Source organism: Notamacropus eugenii, chromosome 6, assembly GCF_028372415.1.
Source record: "Notamacropus eugenii isolate mMacEug1 chromosome 6, mMacEug1.pri_v2, whole genome shotgun sequence".
Classification (NCBI taxonomy): domain Eukaryota; kingdom Metazoa; phylum Chordata; class Mammalia; order Diprotodontia; family Macropodidae; genus Notamacropus; species Notamacropus eugenii.
The window spans coordinates 299720337-299738203 of NC_092877.1; the positions used below are offsets into that span (position 1 = coordinate 299720337).

At 38.7% G+C, this 17867-nt stretch overlaps 1 protein-coding gene across 10 annotated transcripts in view; it reads right to left on the reverse strand.

Annotated features, from left to right (window-relative positions):
• Positions 1 to 7124: 7124 nt before the first annotated feature.
• Positions 7125 to 17867, reverse strand: part of RAPH1 (Ras association (RalGDS/AF-6) and pleckstrin homology domains 1) — a 119699-nt gene continuing 108956 nt past the window's right edge. For 7 of the 10 annotated variants that reach the window (XM_072617339.1, XM_072617342.1, XM_072617341.1 and 4 more), the window contains 3 exons: positions 15049 to 15169; positions 12939 to 13081; positions 7125 to 10028 (listed from right to left, as the gene is read on the reverse strand). In XM_072617339.1, coding sequence (XP_072473440.1) covers positions 8067 to 10028; positions 12939 to 13081; positions 15049 to 15169 — 2226 coding nt within the window. In that variant the 3' untranslated portion in view covers positions 7125 to 8066. Of the gene's footprint in view, positions 10029 to 10620; positions 10892 to 12938; positions 13082 to 15048; positions 15170 to 17867 lie in introns of those variants that run through there. The other 3 variants (XM_072617343.1, XM_072617345.1, XM_072617344.1) reach the window with 3 other exon arrangements.

The following is a 17867-nucleotide window of genomic DNA, read 5'->3' on the forward strand; positions in this document are numbered from 1 at the left end:
TTTATAGGTTAGGTGTTCTGGTATTCCTGGGGTGAATACATACCAAGCCATATTAATAACTCATTTATATGGCAGTTAATGATTTCAGAATGCTCTGATAGTCACACTAATCCTGAGTGTTATTGTTCCTTTTTGACAAATGAGGAAACTGACTCAGATGCTTTTCCTGTCTTAGATTGCTAATTCTGTGGAAGATGTGAAATCAGGTGAACAATAAAATTCTTAAACATGTAAACACTGATTAATTCTTGGCCTTTAGCTTGCTGCTATAATGGATGACCGTGTGACATTACATTATCTGCTCAGGCCTTTTCGGGCTTTTGAGTCTTGTAGATAAAATCTAAACTGGTGTTCTATTTGAGCAGCCACCAGTAATGTACATCGTTATAGTCTGAAACGTTTTTTGGGGGGAAAATTTGATGATAGGATTAAGAGGACTCAGTTTTCTTTTGTCTTCATTTTAGATTCTTAGAATCCATGGTCTAGATTCGCTTCCCCACTGTTCAGCTTCTCATGTAGATGGCACCAAGCCATTGGCAGAAGTGCTACATATATAGTTCCTGCCCTCCAGGAGCACTCTGTCCTGCTGAGAGTTTGCATGTACAAAGAGGATTAGGATGTACGCAGGATTTTTAAAAGGGACTAAAAACTTGACTTTGAAAAGGCACTAAAATACTTGAGACATGGAGGAGGTAAACTGAAAGACAAGATTCATTTTAGGCCCAGAACAGTGTTGACCAGTTGGATGTGAAGTAGGAGCCAAACTATGTCCTTACTGTGTCCATATCTTCATGAAAACTTTTCCTGAGTGCAAAGACTAATTCTGAATGGACTCTTCTGGAGTCTTTCAACACTACCAAGGAGGTTTCAGAAATGTTTGGGGGCAGGCTAGACTACAAACTTTTGAGCTTAATCTCCTAATACATTCAGATTACATCATCCACTCAAATGCTTAAATGAAGGCTTTTTTTTGGCCCTTTTACCTTGTAGGTCCCCCCACATCTCTAGACAATCCTTCCTCTTCCCCTAGACGTCTAGCTCTGGTGAGCAGGGCCAATACATCCAAAATGTATTCTGGTAATTAAAACATTAAAACTAACCTTTGTGCTAAAATATCATCTGTATGTTATTAAAATTTCAATAAACCTAAATTTGGTTTTAGTGTTTATTAAGCATGAAACGATGAAAACTGGCTCTTAATGTATCTCACAAAAATAGTAGTGGGTATCTTTGCTCCCTTTTCCACAATTTAACCTATTTTAGTATCTCCTCATTTGCTCAGTTAGCAAATGTGTTAACATGCTGACAAATACATACATTCTGGCGTTTAAGCTCGTTTCTTCCTTAACAAATATCAAAAGCAGCTTACACAAATCTGAATTTAAAGGATTCTGTCAAGGTTGTCAGAGGAAGAGATGAGCCTGGGCTGTCTTATATTTGTCTTCATACACTGCCATCCATTCCATTTTAATTATGAGGAAACATTCCCTGACTACCTATACCAGCCACTGGGAATCAGGAAAAGCCTGAGTTCGAATCCTGTTTGACACTTGGTAGCTATGGTCATGTGACCATTCTGTTTTATTTGCTGATTTGTAAAACTGCCTGCCCTTCATATATATTAGAGGCTTATTGGTTTAACTGGGGCCCACAGCTCTTAGTATGGCATGCTGGCCAAGCATTCAGTCACTGATTATTTTATTTTAAGATCACAAAGTAACCTTTCTAATGAAAGAGTTAATAAGAAGTTAATAATAATAATGTCTTATTTGACTCTTGGCTCTCTAGGTCAAGTAACAACTTCTTTGGGCCTCAGTATCTTTATCACAATGGATTAGATGACTGTAGTCTATTCTAGCCTTAAAAGTATGACCTTCTAGCTGACAACAATGGTGGGAAAATGGTCTTAATTACTGAAGAAGATAGCAGAGTCAATATTTGTACAAATAAGATGTATGAGTTAGTGATGTGGAGGCGAGCTCTCGACCTACTGCAGCACTCCTTCAACTCTGAGCAATCCCATATGGGGTTCTGAAAAATTTGGCAACAGTGAAAGGTTTCTCAACGTGGAAGGACAAAAAATTAAAAATCAAATGTGTGATGAATCCGAGGTGTTTCTGGGAGGGCTTGCCCGTACTGTGTGGCACTTCACTGCAGCCTTAGTTCTGAACACACACAAAGGATGCACACTTTGCACTGCGAATGCCCTCAGGCCACGAAACACAAACACAGGCCACTGGACTGTGAAAGAAGGTTTAAGAAGCCCTGGCATGTCCCAAATCACCTTTCCTGATGTTGAGTGGTTCCCCTCACTGCCATTTTCCACCTCCCGTCTGCCCCCAAACAACTTTAGGGAAAAAACTGATGCAATTCTGCTGCTATTCCAGGATGTCCATTTATGTTTATTCACCTGTTATTGGCATGAGAAATGAAAATAATTAACCCCTGACAAAAAATCATGGTATAGAAAGACCAATTGTTTGGTCACTTAAGAATATGAGTATTTGCAGATCAGCTTGAGGGGGGAAAAACCCACATGTAGATGAAGCCAATATTTTATTAAGGTTTCAGTAAACTTTACATAGTGGAAACATAAATGAAAAAAAATTTACACTGACCTCATGACCACCATCCTAAGCCATTACAATACTTTACTAACAATTGGCAAGAGAGTGACTCAGTAAAATAATTTAATCCAGCAGTATAATGAAAACATGGTCAGTAGTACTGAATATACCTCTATATTTTCACACAATCAGGGAGCAAGGCACATTATGAAATAAGAACATACAGTTATGCAAAAGACAAGACAAAAAAATATTGAATTTAACTACATCCTTATTGAATTGTGCATATTCTTTTGTATACTGGGTACTTTATAATGCAGTTCCTTTTGTCCTCTCTCCCATGCTTAAAAAAGTATATTTATACATACATATATATTCATATATTTATATGTGGCAAAGCTCTCCCAGACTGTGTAAGTCAGAGTTTCTAAGAACCTCCTCTCCGTCCCCCCAAACATGAGTTAAGGGATTGGGGTGAGGGAAGAGTAGGAAATAGGGGAGGCAATTCCATTTAAAGATAAAAGGTGCAATTTCATAAAAAAGGGGTAAACATGAATGTATTTACACCTAGCACACGCTTTTGCAGACTAATGACTTTTAATGTGCATCTCTGTACAGAATTCTGTTAATGGCTGTTAACAAAATGAAGCTGCAAAACCATGGGAAATATTCCACTTAATGCTTGTTTCACAAGGATTTTTTAAGAGATAAAAAAATCTTTTGGGGGAGTGATTATGATTGAAATAGAAGTTTCAATTCCAAATGCCAGTCCTTTAATAAGGTTAGAAAAACAGAAACTGATTTTACTTTAAACTCAAAGAATATCTTAAAAGAGGAGCTAATCGATTCAGTTATTCATGACAATTACTTATAGAAACACCATCCAGATGTCTATTTTCACAAAGTATGGTTTATACCTCTGTGCTGATAATCTTTTCCAGATGCAATACTTTTTACTTGGCTTTCCTAACATCTTTGGTAGACAGCCCTGAACTCACCTAATGACATTCATGGCTGAAATTATTCCATTTGGGGGGATGTTTATAATGAGTGAAATAGCCATGGTTTCATTTTACTACTTCCTTTCATCAGCCATCATGGATTAATCTACTCAACTGATTTAGAGAATGTTGTTCCTCCACGGAGTTCAAGGTGAATCTTGGTACATTACTCCATTACATCCAAGAAGCCCAAACAAATCAAGTGTTTGTCTTTTTTTTTTTTTTACATTCAGTGTGAATGAGGTCAATTTTTTCTCCCCCCCCAAAAAAAACCCAAAACAATAAACCAATTTTTGTCATTCTTTTTGTACTCTTGGTTACGTAGATACTAATTTAAATTTCTTACATGCTAATTAATGGGCATATGGTTTGGGTGAAAGAAAATCCAAATGTTTGTTCTCTCCAGAGTTCAAAGATGTATCCTAAAGGATCTAAAGGCTGATGGAAGACATTAGTTTTCATATTATTCATTCTTTGGACCCAGTCTCAAGTTTATTTTACTAGGAAGAAAAGAGTCCAGATGTATCCTTGTCACAATCAACACATTCATCAGAAAGTTGTCCCTTTGTAAAGGAATCCCTTTGTGAACAGTGCTTTCTTATCTTTTGTGTAAAGTCACATGTTTAGGTTGCTGAATTAGCGGCACATCTGCACTGTAGAAGCTTACTCGCTATAATCAAACAATTTTAAAATAAATGATAAGTATAACCATTAAAAGAAATTATATTAGAGGGAATAATGCTCCGAGGACAGGACATGCTTCTTGGGAACTTAGTAAAATTTGGCTAGAGCTTTTGGAAAAAAAGGCCTTTCCCCTCACTTCAGCTGGGGAAAAAGGAGTTCAAAAGTAGCTACTGGCTGACTCAAACTAATCCATACCATATCTGCTGCATTTGTGCCTTTATAATTAAAGGCATTTATATACTTCAGTACTAAGTCGTGGCAGATGCAGTCAGTCACAAGGAGGAAGAACATGCTTAGTGTTGCTACCTTGGGTCCCCATCTTCCTTGCTAATTATAAATACCACTTTCCCTGAATATTTCTTGCACATTTACTTTGTAAGAGCTCACCATGGATAATAAATTAACACCTCCATTCTAAGAATAATATCGTTTAAAAATAACCTCACCAAGGAGTATCTTTCAAGTTTGGATCATAACCTGGCTCTTGGCAAATCTATTTCTAAAAAGGGACCACCACTCTATAGAGTCAAAGTTAAAGACAGCCAAAAATGCATAAGGAATTTTAAGATCAAGTATCAGCGATTGGTAAGGCATAGCTTGACATTTTCCTTTTTTTCCAGTAATTTGTTTTAGACTTATTGTTCTCACTTAAAAAAGCAACAACTTGCAAATTATGATCTAATTAGTGAGCTACATTAACCTTATCATAATCACTTGCCTCAAACAGAAAGGAACCAGATTATTTCCCTCCACTGACCAAAAGCCACACTGGCAAAATCATGATGCTAACTTCCAAGACCATTATATCTTTTGAATATTTTAATGTTTACATTAACGTGCTTAAGTTAAAAAGAAAACACATAAGTTACATTATTACCAGAGAGAACTGATGCTGCCGTAGCCCAGTCTTGATGGTACAGTTCGTGGATAATAAGCAGGTTAGTACATACAATAACCACCAATTTGCACTGCCATCTAAAGCAGTAATTTAAAGCTGAACTGTCTGAGGTCCTTGGGAGTTGATGCTGCCAAACCAGATTTCCAGCTTTTTTTCCTTGTTCTGGAAAAAGGAAGCTGGACTGGAACTGTTAGCAGAGGCAGTGAAAGGAAGGCACGGTAATAGTGTCATCTGGCAGTAGATATATTTCCCTGAACCTACAGAGAAAAAGGAATGGCTACAAAAATACCCAAAATCTAATGTTTGAGGTTTTTTTTTTTTTAAGAACCCCTAATCTTCCCCCAAAAGCCACTTTAGGGAAAAAGGTTTAAAAATATCAGCAGCAAAAATCAAAAACAAAAATAAACCTTCTAGAAGAAAAATCTAAAACCTCAAAGAGGGCTAAGAACTTTTATTTTGGTTTATAATTCAGTTGTTTCCTGAATCCACATAAGAAAACACTGTAAGCTATTAGTTTGTGTTACATTTCTATTTTTCTCAAAGACAGAAATGGCTATATGTTAAACCAAGACTGTCAAAATTAAAAAAAAATATATAATTCCTTACTGCAGTGTGTTCCTTACCCAAAGGTCTGGAGCATCAATTTCTGCCTCCAAAATCTTCCATTAGTGTTCATTCAGAGAGTCCTTGGTCTCAAGGGAAAATGAGTAACAATTATTGGCCACTGTTGAAGGCAGAAAAATCCTAATGAATCTAATAGGGAACAATGAATGAATATTATTTCTTAGAGTCTTATCCAAACCATCACTGTCCTACAAAAGCTTTGGAGGCCCAAGGAAGGAAAGAAGAGATCTGATTTTTCATGGGGAAAAAAACAGTCCTCATTCCAACTTCATAAAAGTCTGACAACACAGCTAAACTCAATACTAAACAAATATCTGATCTCTGGTACCTAATACCTCCGCCTCAGAGAAGAGGTGGGGAGGCAATCCTTTCAATACGAAACTGCAGGTAGAAGGCTGTGGAAAAAGACAGCAGCACCCATGGACAGTAGCCTAGTTTAACCCAGAAGGTGTGTCAGCTGGCTAAACCAGGGCACGCTTCAGAACCAACAATGCAAACGCTTTTAAGGACACTTCATTAGCATACATGTCAAACACAGGAAGTTTGGTGAACAATTTAAAACACAAAAAAAGTGCTTTTTAAAATAGTGTTGCTTTAGAACACACAACGGTCTTATTGCTCAGCCTACATTAACACAGGAGAAGGTGACGTGGCAGTGGAGGTGCTGCGCGCTTTCACTTAACTCTTCTCTTTCAGGGTGCACTGTTTTCTACAGGGGAAATTTTTACACTAGATTTTTTGGTGAAACTTGCTCAATCTTTTCTTATTCCCAAAAGATGACTATTATTTGGACTCCTTCTTCCTTATGGTCTGTCTTGATATTTTCACCTTTTTCACTGATAATCATTTGCTTATACTTGCTGAGCAGATCATATAGTGTCCTGGGTAAAGCAGCTCCTCCCAGTCCCCAAGGTCAAGGTGACAGGACAGGATCTCTGATGCCCATCTCTTCCTCCTCTTCCCTTCCAATAAAAACTGACATGGAACGATATTAGTTAGAAAACACCACTAGACCTAGAGTTGTTCCACTATGGTTTTATGCTGTGCTGTACATGCACAACAGGGAATCAAGCACCCATAATTGGACATTCCAGTCACTATCTGGTAGCTGGATAAGCCTTCACAATTTTTAAAGATAGGATTCTGATTTGTGTTCCTTTCTCCCCTCCTCTTTTGAAGTCTAATGATATTCTCAAGTTCCATGTAAGATAGAGAAGTGTTTATGGATTTGTGCATTCATTAATGCCGAGAAGGACAAAGATCTAGAAGCTTAAATTCCCTATAATTCCTGATTACTCCTACTAGGGAGAGCAGCAGAAACGTAAGAGGTATTTATTCTCCCCAGAGATGTTTTTTTGGGCAACAGTATATTTGTATAATGTGTGCACATATTATGCAGAGATATGTATTACATACAGCTACATAAATCACACATTCCAAAGGATAACTGATATCCTGGAACATATATCAACATCTTTAGATGGTTGGTACTACACATGAATATCAAGACAAAGAAACATGGAAGCAAACTTGATTAAAAGCTCAACCTCAAGGAAGGGACTGAAATGGTACTCCTGGTTAAGAGGTAAAATGAACTAACAAAGCTTATTATCAGGTAAATTATCCCTTATTTTCTCAGGGACAGAATGCCACATTCTAGAAGGCTACTTGTGGCAGAAATTTATATTACTCCAGATCACCAAATAATTTCTATTTCCTTTTAGTTTTTACAGCTAGAATGTTTCAGTTGTATCATATCTATATTCTAAGCAGCTGGTCACAAATATCCCGGTATTGTTCTCACTCTTGAGATACTGAGCTTTTCCTGGCTTAACATGCCCCCTCCCTATGCATGAAAGTGAAGACTCAAACAATCTAGATAGACGAAACATTCTGGTTCTGTTATAATTGTGAGAAATGTCCCATTATAAACCTACTCAATATATACTATAAAACATGCACAAACGGAGTCTCATTGCACATGGACAGACACTACAAAATACCTCAAATGCAGAAAAAAGTAAGAAAGGTTTTTGGTCCAATCCACGTGAAAAAAAAAAAAAAAAGAAACATCAAGGAATAAGACACACACATCCCTCCACCTCCCCCCACCCAAAACACAAAACCCATTTTTGGACTAAGTATGGGGGATTGGGGGGGAGTGTATACAATTACCCTTAGCTATAGCTGAATACCATTTTGATCACATGATCTATCACACAAGGAGGCGCTGAACACCTGAAATTATGGTTAGATTAGCTGACTGAAGAATGATCCAGAATCCTATGGTAGCTACCAGTCTCTAGAAAGCTTGGTGTTCTGGTCCCTTTTTGGGGGGGCAGGAGGTGGCCCCCTCCGCAGTGTTGCATAGCCCGAGATATGACTCCCTCCGTAACCAATCTTCTGTTGATCAGAGAGCAGTTCAGGGGGTGGAGGGGGCAATGCCATATCATCCATGGTGGCAGTTGGCTCTGCTCTGGATATCCGGGAAGAAGAGAGTGAGCCATGCCGGGTGATGGACTTCCGTTGTAGTGTTCTATTTAAGTCAGCCAAGAATCCAGGTTGGACGCTAAGGCTGGACTTGGGAGAAGTGGGCACTTGTGGAATGACTGTAGCAGTCACCTGTTGCTCTGTGGTTTCCGCTTGTGTGAGGCGCGTACTATCATTCCGTTTGGGCCTTGTGGGTGGAGGGGCTTTCTTCACTGATGTTTTGGACCATGGCTGTGGCTGGGGGTTAACAACAGCTACTTTTGGAGGAGTGTTTCCTGAAAATACTGATGGGATCTCTACTGGTGGTAGAGGAAGCTCTATTTCAGGTGGAGGAGGTGGAAAGTCAGAATCTGAAGGAGGAGAAGGGAATTCTATCACTGAGTCCTTACCAGGTCCACTCATAACAGGTGCTTTTGCCGAAATGCCTCCTTGTTGGAGAACTATTGGTAGACTGACTCCAGAGAGATTGAGTTTTCCAGGTTTTGGTGGAGCTGCAGGAGGGGGTGGAGTTTCCTTGTTGGGAGACCCAGAAGGTTCTGATGGGGGTGCAAATTTGCTAACAAGGCTGTCCACTGAAGGTCTTTTAGACTCTTGATATTCTGCACAACTGCTAGATTTGATGCTGGAGTTTCGCTGCGGCGTTGGGGGTGGTTTCTTTCCCCCAGGACTAGAAGTCTTGCTGGTCTTTTTTACTGGAGATCCAATTTTATCAGGGGTGGGAGAGACCCCTGGTGTTGCAGCTGGTGGAGGTGGAAATACAAGGATGCTTTCAGGTGGAGGTGGAGGAAAATCAGGGGATGGCACAGAGCTGGGCTGCCACTTAGGCTTGGCTTTCACAGCAGGGGGAGATTGTGGTGTCACACTCAATGGCACAGGCTTTAAAGGTTGAGGCTCTGATGGAGGAGGGGTGGGGGGAGGTGGGAAGTGGCTGGCTATCTGCTTCACAACAGATGGCACTGGAGACTGTGGAGAAGGAGGTGGTTTTACACAGAAGCTCTGTTTTGGTAATGTTGGTGGGGGGACTGGACTAGGAAGAGCAGGAGGAGATTGTGGAATCTGGGAAATGGGAAAAACTGTCTGCTTTTTTGCTGGGGGAACTGGAGGGGTGGGAGCAGAGACTGGGGTTTGTATCACAGTAGGTGATGCAGTTTTGGTACCGGTTGGTGTGGGAGTCACCAGGGGTTTAGGAGGGGCTTGAGGAGGTGGGGGTGCAGGAACAGGAGGTGGGGGTGGGGGAGCAGGAGGAGCAGCCTGAACAACATTCTGCTGCACCTGATGGATTTTCAGAGGTGGAGGTGGGGGGTTGAACTGAGGAACCGATGGGGCACACGGGGCTGGTTTTAGCTGAGCCATAGCTGATCCTGGGGTAGGAGGTGGAGGTGGAGGAGGGGGAGGTGGAACTACCCCATTAGGAGGCACCAATAGTTGAGGTTTTCCTGACTGTGAAGCTGCTGACACTTGCTGTGTCACCAGGGGTGGTGGGGGTTTAAAGAGAGATCCTGAATGTTGAGAAGCATTCTGCAGCCTGGTTATTGTACTGTATTTGACAAACATTGTGGCTGCTGAAACTGAAGAAGGTGCAGCTTGGCTGGGGAGTGGGGGTGGAGGGGGTGGTGGCGGGGGTGGAGGGGGCGGTGGAGGAGGCGGTGGGGGCGGGAGAGGGGGGGATGGCTGTGAAGCAGTATAGGGGGCAGCTGTCTTAGTTTGTGGGGACAAAGGGGGCATAAGTGAAGTGTAAGGTCGGTTCAAAGACTCCATTCTGGCCTAAAAGGAGTATAAAAAAAAAGGGAGACAAGGGAGACAAAAAAAAGGTTATAAAGTTCAGTTCTGATTTGCTTATCTATTAAAAAATAAAAAGGAGCCTGGAACATGCATGAAGAAGATGTAGCAAGAGGATGAAGATGGACAGATCACATGACAGGAAGGAGGCAGCCTGGCTCCCTGGGGAGGAAGGACATCTAAGAATATGCTCAAACTGCAGATAACTAGATTGCCTATCAACCTGGGAGAGGATTTCCTGGTGTGGAAGCACTTTAGACAGTGACAGGATACAGAATTTTAGGATCTGTGGTTATTACTTTCACACATCCTGTCCTGAAAGGGAACCATCATGAGAAGAGAGGACCACCTTTCACTGCATGATTGCATCCGCATCAAGCAGATGCATGGATTAGGTTTAAGATGTGCTGATGGAGGGCCTCTTGATGAATGAGGATGGCTTTTTGATGCTAGTGTGCTGACATGTGAGAGCATGAAAATATTCAGCAGGCGTGCACAGTCATACAGGGCTGAGCTTGACACACACACTTGTATTCGTATGAGACACTTGCATCCAACATGCACAGAAGTCCAGCAATGCAGGTAAAAGGGGGACATTTTCCTTATATTTGTTTTACTGGAAAATACATAAAGAAATGATTCATGAACATTACAGTGAGTGACAACAAAAAAACCCCATTATTATATAGAAAAAAGCAGGAGAAAATGAAAATCTCAACAGGTTTGAGAAAAGGAAATCCAGAAGGAATGGAAATCTGCGGATGACTTAAAAAATCTTCCTTAGTGCTACTGGAGCCACCGTGATTTCGTGCATCAGTTAATTAACATAAGGATGTGATGAAAATTTTCTGGAAATGACAGCAGAAATATCCTGGGTAATATTTGTCTCTTTTTTCTGCTTTTTAAATAATTTGGGCATGACCTCTGGGGTTTTATCTGATGGCAATGGATCAAAAGCAAGAATGATTTATATCACATTACAAAGAATTTTCTAACCAAACTGTTGGTTATCTCTAACCTGCCAGACTAAAGTTTAGGGCTAATTAGCATAATCACATAAAAGGATTAGTTGGTAAGATCTGGCTTTATGAATCACTCGGGTTAACGTGCTTTCAAAGAGCAGTGGCAGACCTTAGCTGCACCCCATAGTAGGCATCTTGGATATGCAGACCGTAGTTCTGCTGCCGGCCTTCACACTGGGCATCTGAGACTGAAGTCACAGGAGGAATACAGAGGAATGGGAACAGAAACTTAAAAAATCTACACTGCTGCAAGGGGCCTACCAAAATTTCTGACTTGAAAGTTTTTTTTCCAAATTCTTCTATTCCAGTTAACCTTTACTTTGCAATGACAACCAACTCTTTTAAAACACAAAATCTTTAGATCTTTGTTTTGAGGCAATTCTACAGGTCAAAATCTATGTGGAAAACATCATTAGAAATTTTATAAAGTGGAGGATTTTATTCTGGAAATTAGCATTAGTAGAATTTCCTGAAGCATGGTTCCTGATTCATCCGAACTAATTAAAAGACAAAGAAGGACTAAGAATGTTTAAAAATTCTACTGCGTTGACTTGATTTTCCCCAAACAACCTCCAGTATTGACTTTTGTTCTGAATTAGAGTTTTGTTGGGTAACTTATAATTAGAAAGTAAGCCAATGGGCATCATTTATGGCAAATTTTCAATTTGACTCAATTGGTGAGTGCCGTAAGTGTATATAAGTAATTCAGATCACAGCACTAGAAAACAATTACTGAATAAAATCCTAACTCAGCAGTTGCTATATGCAATGTGATGAGTTCTTGAACTGGATGTTTTGAGGTGAAGGCCAGTTAGTAGAGATGTAACAGAACTTCTGCAATGAGCAAAAGGTCAAGGAGCTAACGGAGATGCAGTGATGTGGGGGACTTCATTTTACTTCTCAATCTCAGTTTCCTTATTTGTAAAATAAGGTGACTAGAATAGTGGTTCTCCAAGTATGGTCTACGGACCCCAGGGAGTCCCCAAGGCCAAAACTATTTCACAACAATGCCAAGACAATATTTGCCTATTAAAATACTCCCCCCTTTTCCACTGTGAGGTCAGATCTTTTTTTCATGTACTTCAACCAAAACAACATCTTACAACAGACTGAATGCAGAAGCAAATGAGAATTCAGCTGTTTTCTACTAAGTCAGACATGAAAAAGATTTGTAAAAATAAGTATAACACTGCCATGCTTTTCACTATATTTTTGAGAAAATAGTCCTCTTTTATAAAAAATTATATAACATGCAGTGGCTTACTATTATTTTAAATAAATATTTTAAAAATTTTATCAGTTTGATTACTAAGACACTATATATGTATGTATAATATTTATAATAAATATAGATTAAGAGCTCTTTGGGGTCCTGAGACCAAAAAAGAGTTGAGAACCACTGGATTAGACATTCAGCTTGAAGATTCCATATAAAAGACTTTTCCACTGATTTAACAGTCCAGGAAAAAGTGTCCAATTCAACAAGGCAGTATGATTCAGGAACACAAGAGTTTGGAATACAAAATTTAAAGATGATCAATTAGAACTCATTCCTTTCCTCTATAACTCTGTGGAAGAGGTAAATGAGTAGGAAAATGGTTAAAAAAAAACCAGAAAGAAATTTAGTGAAGCAAGAGGCTCATATGCAACAAGCTGAATAAATTCACTCTGAACCTCCAATGATCAACTGATCTGATAACATCTATTTAAATAGAATATAGTGGCTCCCCACAATCATAAAGAAAGACAGTAAGAATAAAAGAATCGAGAAGGAAGAGTTCCTAAAGAAAGGACAGAACAACACTGCAGGGAAGTCCATTTCTCATTAAAGCATCATGAGATTTGCTCTGCAGCCTAAAAACAGGCTTGTTACCTTGCTGGACTCTTCAAGCTGAGTCCCTCGTTTCCAGGCTTCTGAAAAGATAGAGCTCACGATACTCTGAGAACGAATGTGTCCTGTGGGCTGGGTGTCAGAAACTCCACTGTCAGACTGATTCGAGTGATTCGACTGAGATTCTGTTTAAATTAAAAGTTAAATCGACTTTAAATAAGTCTGTCAAAGTGAATAAATGTTAGAATAGTCTCACAGAATAAGCGTCAACTGATGTGCAACTGACAAGGCAACGAAAGTTCACGTCTACCACCCAACTCATAGAATGAATTACTTTCCACTAGAAAATGTCTCTCAGCTTAGAAGTGGTAAATCTCAAGCATACCAGTTCACTAAGAAATTATTCACAAAGATGATGCATGCTATTAATATTCAATCATTCTGCAAATCATAGAACTTGTACAAGGACAAAGAGGAATCCAAATAAGAAAGTATTTAAAGCCAGCATTACAAAGCCTAACATAACAACCCCCTCCCCATACCATCTCCACCCCCTGCTCCCCCTAGTCTTATACCTTTCTACTTCCCCTGAAATAAAATAAAACAAAATAAAAAAATAAAAAAACTGACAACAGTCATGGTAATGCTTAATTATAAGTTCTGATTTCTTTTGACTGAGAAAATGGGCCTTTTAAATTTAGTGTCTGTTTTGTTACATTGGGAAATGGGACAAACTACTCTTTAAGATTAAGTGATTTTTAATTTACAGATTTAAATCTGTCTTCACTTTATTATCATTAGGATTTTGAAATGATTGCCTTTTCTGGAGGAGGGAGAGGAAGGGAGAAAGAGAATGAATAAGAATATATTATGGTATCTTGGCTAGCTACTGGATAAACTAGGAAGGATTACAAATTGTTCCTGTAGTTTCCCCAGTTACAGTTTGAGACCACCAGGTTGCAGACCATGTGTTGCTGATATGTGGGGTGAAATAAACCACAAACCTCTAAGTCATACTTTAAGAATCAACAGCTATTCATTACTAAGAAGAATATGTCTAACGTCTTCCTTTCTTCAAACCTTGCTAGCAATAGGGGGTAAGTCATGAAACTTCTGTTCTGTAAAAGGGAGTGTTTGCTGCTACCTTTTTCTTGTGTTATCCCCAAACTCCATGAAGACAGGGGTTGTTTTATTTCTGTTATCTTCCTCACCACCTGAAACATTGTTTTGCACAAAGTAGGTACTCAATCACTGCTCCTTGTGCTTGGCTATGTATCCAGTAATTTCCTCAGATCCCTTCCACATCTGATCCTATGACTTATAAACTAGGAAAACATCCACCCCCAAATTGTACACAATGTAATGTATTTAAATGATAATGAATTAGAAAATAGCATTACGACATTTCAATTTATAATGGTCAAATTTGCTTTTTATTTCTTTTTTGTATATTCCTGTACAATGTGCTCATTATTCCCTTTTTGGTCTATTATCAAGTTTGTTTTTTATTTATTTGTTCTTACACAATAGTGATGAAAAGACTGTCTTGCTTGAGGCTTACGCAGGAGACAAAAAGAAAAAAATCTTTGGACTGCACTTCCTATTTCTTTACTTCTTATAGCTATCTCACGGACACTTAGGGAAGACAGGGTTTTTAAGAAAGTGTGGTTGTTTGTCTTCAACATTTTTGTCACCTTAAGATTTAATCTACTAAAATTTTCCATTTTGAAGATACTCAATCTAAATTTTCTTCATAATTTGAATAATCTTAGCTTTCAGTTTTGAAGAAAAAGCCCTTTAATAGCCTGGCATTGAGAAATTTAAAGACAGAACACACCAATTTTTATTGTTAAGAGGGTCAACAATTGAGATTATACTGAAATAGAGAGGTAATTAATCTCTGGAAAGGGCTAAAAAAGCTTAAAGTAGGGGTTTTTAACATGTGTGAACTTTAAAACTTTTAGATAACTATTTTTAATATAATTTGTTTTCTCTGTAATCCTATGTATTGAGAAGGGGCCCACAAAATCCACCAGATCCACCTTCCAAGGAAGTCCGTAGCACAAAGAAGGTTAAAAATTCCTGCTTTAAAGACTGAGGGTAGTCTTTACCACAAACTTTGAAGCAGTACTTTGAGATATTTCTGATTTACCTGGGATGCTAGAAGAACTTGATCCAGATTTGATACTAGAACTAGACAAGGAGGTCCAGTCATAGGCTGCCTCTGTTCTCTTCAGGGCTTCCTGGTAATTCAGGTAAAGCTGTTTTCCATACTAAACAGAAAAGACAGTAATTTGTGACTTTAATTGAATTTAATTGGTGTGGAAAGAGGAAGAAGAAGCATGTTTTTGCTAGCTGATTCACAAGTTTCTATTAAAAGACTTACTCACCATGCCAAACCATTAGAATGAGTTAAACTGTAATCTAATATAGCTAAATATAATTTCTAGGCAAGGCAGCAAGAGGTTGAAATGCAACAATAACCAATACTTGGTCAGATCTGTGGATTACTCAGTAGCTTTTCTGGCATAAATATAAAAGCAACTTAAAAAGCACAATAAAAAATGAAAATTTCCTTCAAAAGAATCACAAGACATTCCAAACTCAAATAAATCACACTTTTACCATATCTAGTGTTCTTTGATCACTTCTATTCAGTTAAGATTCAGAAGTTTAAACCTCAACCAATGAAAATAAATTACACTAATATGTACTCATCAACATGAAAGATGGGGGACCTTCCCTCCCTGTCAAGACTTTTTTCCTTATGCTCTTGATCCCATTTCTCTGTCATTTTTGCCATCCATTTCTTCTTCTTTTTGAAAATATGGCTCTTTTCAATCTAGAAACAGGTCTTCACCAATCTTCTAAAAAGCCTGAAAATGACCCTTCTATCCCTCACTCTCATTTCTGTCACTGCTGAAGTTCTAAAAGAGTAGATTTCAATCCACATATAACTAATGCCCCACAATCTTGGTTCTTAAACCTACCACCCTACTGAAATTGTTTTCTCCAATGCCACTTAATAACTTCATGATTAACAAATCAAATGGCATTTTATCAGTCCTCATCCTTGACCTTTCTGTAGCATTTGGTTCCCAAGGCACAGAAGAAAAAAAGATTTTAACATATAAGGAGAAAATGCAGTAGATGATTTAAAGTTGTTTGGACTAGTGAAGTTATTATGTGGGAAGGAGAAGTTTGGGAGAAAATTGAGGGAAATTCAAGAGATACCTGCCTAGATCCAGGATGATGATCTAGGAGCATGTAAAGAAAGGGGCTTAAGGAGGAAGGGATCAAGGAAGATTCGGGAGTAGAACCTGAACAAGAAGACTACAGAAGGCAAAGGAGAAGGGAGGTAGCAAGATAAGGTAAGGTAAGTTAGAAAAAAATTGGGTCTGCTTCATTTTTTGTCTTTTTACAGTATCTCCAGCACCTAGCAAATATAAAATCCTGTTTGTTTTCTATACAGCTCTTCACAATGTGGTTCCTCCCTATTCTTCCAGTCTTTGAATACTGCACTGTCCTCCACCTGGTCTGTGAAATGTCAGCCTTCTTGCTTCTACAAACACCACACTCTATCTGCCTTTTCACTGATATCATCCATTCCTGAAATACTAGTGTTCCTTGCCTCTTGGCTTCCCCTGGATTCCGTTAAAACTCAGCTCAAATCCCGTTTTCTGCAAGAGGCAAAACTTTCCTTACACTTCCAGTGCTTTCCAGATAACACTTCTGCTGGGAGCTCCATGAGGGCAAGCACCAGGTCTTTGCCATTCTTTATTAATTCAGGGCCTATCATATAGTAAGGATTAATAAATGCTTGTTGATTAAACAGAAAAATTGAAGGATAACTGGTGGGAGTACTGGTGAAAGAGATAGGTTGGTGCAGTACCAGTGGCTTTCAAATTGTTGAGACAGAAGAAAATTAAATATAGTGAAGTTCTCAAGTTTTTAAGAAATGACAGTCTGCTACCAAAATTTGTCATTCTTCATTAATCCAAGGCTGGATTTCTCCAAGTTTTGTAGTATGTGAAAAAATGCAAGAAATAACTATTACAGAAAAAGTAAAGCAATACTGAGATTCCATCACACACCCATCAGATTAGGAAAGATGATAAAAATGTAAAATTGTAATTGTTGGAGCAGTTGTGGGAAAACAAGCACGATAATGCACAGCTGGTGATGTGAATTGATTCTGCCATTTTAGAAAGCAATTCAGACCTGTGCCCAAACATATATGCTTTGACTAAGTAGTAGTGATGCCATTACTACTGGGCCTACTTCCCTAATGAGATCAAGGTGATAGTAACTCTTTTTGTGTATATAAAACAACTAGAAGCTAATGGGGTAACCATCAATTAGAGAATAAACAAATTATAGTATATGAATATAAATAATGGAATGCTATTGTGCCATAGGAAATGAAGAAAGGACTGGTTTCAGAGAAACCTGGAAAGATATGCAGGGACTGATAAGTGAGCAGAACCAGGCTAATTTACAGTATAACAGCATTACAAAGACAAACAACTTTGAAAGAATTAACTGATCAGTGCAATAAGTAATCAGGCTTTTAAAGGGCCAACTTTGGACCGAGAGAGAGGTAATGGACTCAAAATGTAGAACAAGACAAACATTTTTTGGATATGGAGCTGACTCTTGCTAACAGAGCCAATGGTTGGCTAAGCTAGAAATGATGGGCACTCTAAGGGGAAAGAGATCATTTCCTCTGAGAGTCTGTGACAGAGAAAAAACCCTGGGCATGACGTAGCATGTACTCCAGAAGCTGGGAAAGCAGATTTCAAAGGGTTCACAGGAAAGATAGGCAGGTTCTCTTGGACTAAAATGCTATTGGGTAAGTTATCCCAAGAATGAAATTCTGAAGACCCAAAGGGAAACAAGACCCTTATGGAGGGGAAAAATACAATGTGTCTGAAGTTAAGTAAAAAAACATATATTAAGTGCTGGGTATTT